This window comes from Aplysia californica, unplaced genomic scaffold (assembly GCF_000002075.1).
Source record: "Aplysia californica isolate F4 #8 unplaced genomic scaffold, AplCal3.0 scaffold00001, whole genome shotgun sequence".
Classification (NCBI taxonomy): domain Eukaryota; kingdom Metazoa; phylum Mollusca; class Gastropoda; order Aplysiida; family Aplysiidae; genus Aplysia; species Aplysia californica.
Window position 1 is genome coordinate 2,479,762 of NW_004797271.1, and position 4,087 is coordinate 2,483,848.

A 4,087-nucleotide genomic window follows, 5' to 3' on the forward strand; every position below is an offset into this window, starting at 1 on the left:
TCATTAACACTTCCGCCCGTTTTTTTTCCGTTCTTCTTCTTCTTCTTTCTTTTCGTCCTTATTTGATGTTTCGTTTTCTTAAACTTCTCCTCCTCCTCCTCCTCCTCCTCCTCCTTTCAATCTTACAATTCCTATTTTTTCTTGTCCTCTTCCCTTCTCTTTCTCTTTCCTTCTCTTCCGTTTTCCCTATTCCTCTTCCTTCCTATCCTCTTCCTTCCCACTCCTCTGCCTCTTCATCTTCCTCGTCTTCTTTCCTTCTTTTCCTGTTACTCCTTCTTCCAATTCAAACTGCTCCTTAGGATATCATCTCATAACTAATAACAGATCTAGGGGTAGTCGTTTTAAAATACCACCAAGAAGTAATATTCAGTGTCTAGTCAGGGCGTTCAACTCTGGCCACAATTACCAGTAAACATTGTACTTACCACCTTTACATAGGGCATATCCATGCTCAACAGCATGCTCTATGCGCCTTATAACTATCGTAACTATCCCCCCAGTCTGCCCTAGAACGCTGAGGCAACAGTCTCGGCTTCTAACTCACCTGCAGCCACTTAGCTTCCTGTATGAGCTCCAGGATCTGGGAGTCAAAGTTCACAAAGAGTTCCTCCGTCTCTGGGTGTCTCACCAACAGGGAGGCGTGCAGTCCAGATTTGGCGGCCTCCACAGCTCTATACCAACCACGGTGGTACAACATCTGAACATAATAAATTAGGTTGAATAATGTGGAGTTTTCTATCAAAATACACTCTTGTTCATGTGTTCAAAGACTTCCAAAACTTGTTTTACAAAGTCAGCTTATCATTGATTGAAGGGGTAAAAGACACTTTAAAATCTTGCAATTTCCAGTTTGCAAAGACCCAACGTCTGTAAGTTTATATAAAAACAGTCAGCCAAGGAAGCTATTGTGAAGTCGTGTGAGCTTCCAGAGGAATACACAATTGAAATAAGCACTTTACCATTCACATGTTATCTTTTCCCATCATGTATTTTCGAAGGACGAAAAAAGATTGCTTCCGTTTTGTCTCAATAATTGTGAGAACTCATACCAACCAATTAAGAAACATTGTTTGATTTTACAGAATACTTACCTCATATTCCAAAAGGACTCCCGCCATTTTGTTGAAGTTCCTGATCGTCTTCTTGGACTCAGGGTGCTGAAAACAAAGATTGAGACAAAACCCATTGAGTTTTTTTCAAAGATATAATCCTGTTTCAGGTGAAATGTTCAACACAACCGAACAAAGCAACGAAGACTAATATTTCCAAATCCATGTAATTATGTTTCGCAAGGAGAGTGTATTCATTTATTTCTCTGAATAAAGGTTGAAAGGGGGAGGGGGGGGGGCGATCTATAAGATTCTTGTATATCCTTCATTCCTTTAGAACAAAATTTAACTCTTACCATACGAGTTGTTGTTGTTGTGATTTGTTGTTGTTGTTTTTCAACACAGTATGGTTGTATAAGAGGCACAATCTCGCAATGTAACACCCATATCCGATAGGTCCTAACACAATGAGTGGAAAGCCTCAAAATCTCCCCAAAACAACCTTAGTTCAAGAACACCCGGTTGTGGAATCGAACCAGGGCCATCCGCTCTGTGGTACATCATTACACAGACTGAGCTAACAAGACGGAATAAGATCTATTTCCAACCTTTCAACCATATATGACAAGGACAACCCCTATTTTCGCTGCAAAAGTCTTTTGCTCTTTCTCATTGAGACGTACATCACAGTCATAATGCACAATAATCATGTGCTGTTCAATCGTGGCTAAAAAAGTATGTTACCCTGTTATAAAGTATAAAAATGTAAATCTGGACAGAATTTTAAGAGAAACATATACAGGTTTTCTTTAAATAATGAAAGGCAAACACATAAAAAAACAATCAACTCTACACTTCTGGTAAGGGAAAACATCAGTTGGTTTTTTTATATTGGACACTGATACGGTCACAAGCCATATTTAGCAAGTACATAAAATGTTATCCCAATGACGCTCTATATGTCAATTTTTACGTGACGTCGAAAGCTACTTTCCAAAACCTGTATCAGTTGTAATGAAATGGTTAGGCACTCCGCCATAGCACGCAGAAGACGAAAGTTCAATTACCCTGTGAGAGAGTTTTATTATCGATATTTCCACCTGACAGGCAAACCCAAGCAGTCTGCCACCTAAATGATCTAAACCGTGTTGATTAGGGTGTGAAACACCCAAAATTACATTTTTATTATTGTCAAAATCGCTGCTCTTACCTTCAGAATACCAGGCTTGTTCTTGAAGATTTTCATGGGCGTCTCTATCTTCCTGTACAGCTGCCTGGCCCAGGCGATCTTTCCCGCGATGGGCGGCAGGTTGCGCGGGATCTGGGGGTCGTTCTTGTGCTTCTGGTAGATCTTCCGGATGGACTCCAGGTCGCGGCCGTAGACCGTCATGACGCGCATGTACTTGTCTGTCAGGTCCAGCTGGGCGGCGCTGATAGCCTCAAACTTGTCCAGCAGCTCCAGGGCTTTCTCAGTCTGTGGTGAGAAGAAATGAATATTTTGTTTTGTCACGTCTACTGCAGTCGAACTTGCTTTAACGTCCACCTGTATAGAACAATCACCTGTACAACGTCCACTTCCCAGTCCCTCCCTCGCATAGCGGTACATCATAATGACATTGTGTAAGACAGTCATCTGTCTAAGACGGCCACTTTTCTCCTCGTCAATGGGAGGCCGTCTTTGGTATTCCTTCATTTTCATTGTTGTTTTGTCTTGTCTTCTATTTTGGGGAGGGGGGGGGGATTTTGTTTTATTTATATTTTTAAAATATAGAAAGGCTGGATGTTTCAGCATGTAGCTATAGGCGTACACAAACAGGAAAAAAACTTTATTGGACAATACACGCTTTAAACTCTATTGCACTATCAGCTTCAGAGAGCTCAACATAGACAGTTAGTTTATGATGATGATGATGATGATGATAATACATATTTTCTGGAAATACAACAAGGTCTTAACTGTTTTAATACCTTCTTTATACAATGATGATGATGATGATGATGATGATGATGATGATGATGATGATGATGATGATATTGATGATGATGATGACGACGATGATGATGGTGGTGGTGGTGGTTACTATATCATCAAAATTTGGCCCTTAGTATAATTTATAACAACTCTGCTCACAACATTAGGCATCACCTAAATGTCAAAACTTACGCTGAGAGATCGCGAGAACCAAGAGTCCATGAATGACTGGATGGAGTTTCTCAAGTTTTCTACTTGGCTCTTGAACTCGACGTAGTCGCTGTCAAACTGGAGAGACAAAGAACATGGATTACTGGACACAGATCTCAAATTGCGAAGTGCGTGTAATAAATATAGAATTGTTAATATTATACGACTCCATCGAAGCAATTAAGTGGGTGGCTCGCGGGTGCTCTGATGTGGTTTGGTTTGCTCCTTCTTTCCTACCAAACCTACCAAACGTCTATCGTCCTTATCTCTCCTCCTTTTTTATGTTTATAACTCTTTTGAAACACTTCCAATCTTCAGCACTTATATGTCCTTATCGTGTTGAAAGTGCCGTAAAACTCTTACTAAGAGTAAACAGAAGTAATTAAGATAGACTGGAAAGTGGGCTACTTGGACCCTGTCAGTTACGCCCAGCCTGGGTGAAATGAGATATAGTATATCCCAGCAAACAGACGGAGATTCTGTATAAAATAGCGTCTTCAGTCAAGAACAGAGCACGTGCCTTCTGCGTGCTACAGTAAGGAGTCTAACCATTACACCAGAGACGCTGGTCTTCAAGATTTTAAAGAAAACTCTATTAGTTTAGAGTTAAATCGGACGACCTTGCGTCAGCTTCAAAAGTTTATTTTAAAAAAGGCATCTGGCCAAAAGGGGTTCCTAGACATAGGTCGACACAATTTATAGCATTCAAAAGAGGCTCTGGCCCACGCGTTCAGTGTGGTTGACAAATCAAGGGACAACAGAGAATTAAGGAAAAGTGTGCGTTGTCTTTCTGGAAAATCAATCAGAAGCATGAAACCTTGGCTGCATGTGGCAGTGACTCTTTGCGACTTCACAT

At 40.7% G+C, this 4,087-nt stretch overlaps 1 protein-coding gene across 1 annotated transcript in view; it reads right to left on the bottom strand.

Moving 5' to 3' along the window:
• LOC101861328 (dynein heavy chain 5, axonemal) overlaps positions 1–4,087 on the bottom strand; it is a gene marked incomplete in the record, with an annotated part of 153,119 nt that overhangs the window by 75,720 nt on the left and 73,312 nt on the right. The window contains 4 exon segments of the mRNA XM_013081818.1: positions 545–697; positions 1,092–1,157; positions 2,260–2,523; positions 3,214–3,309. Of these exon segments, the coding sequence (XP_012937272.1) occupies positions 545–697; positions 1,092–1,157; positions 2,260–2,523; positions 3,214–3,309 (579 nt within the window).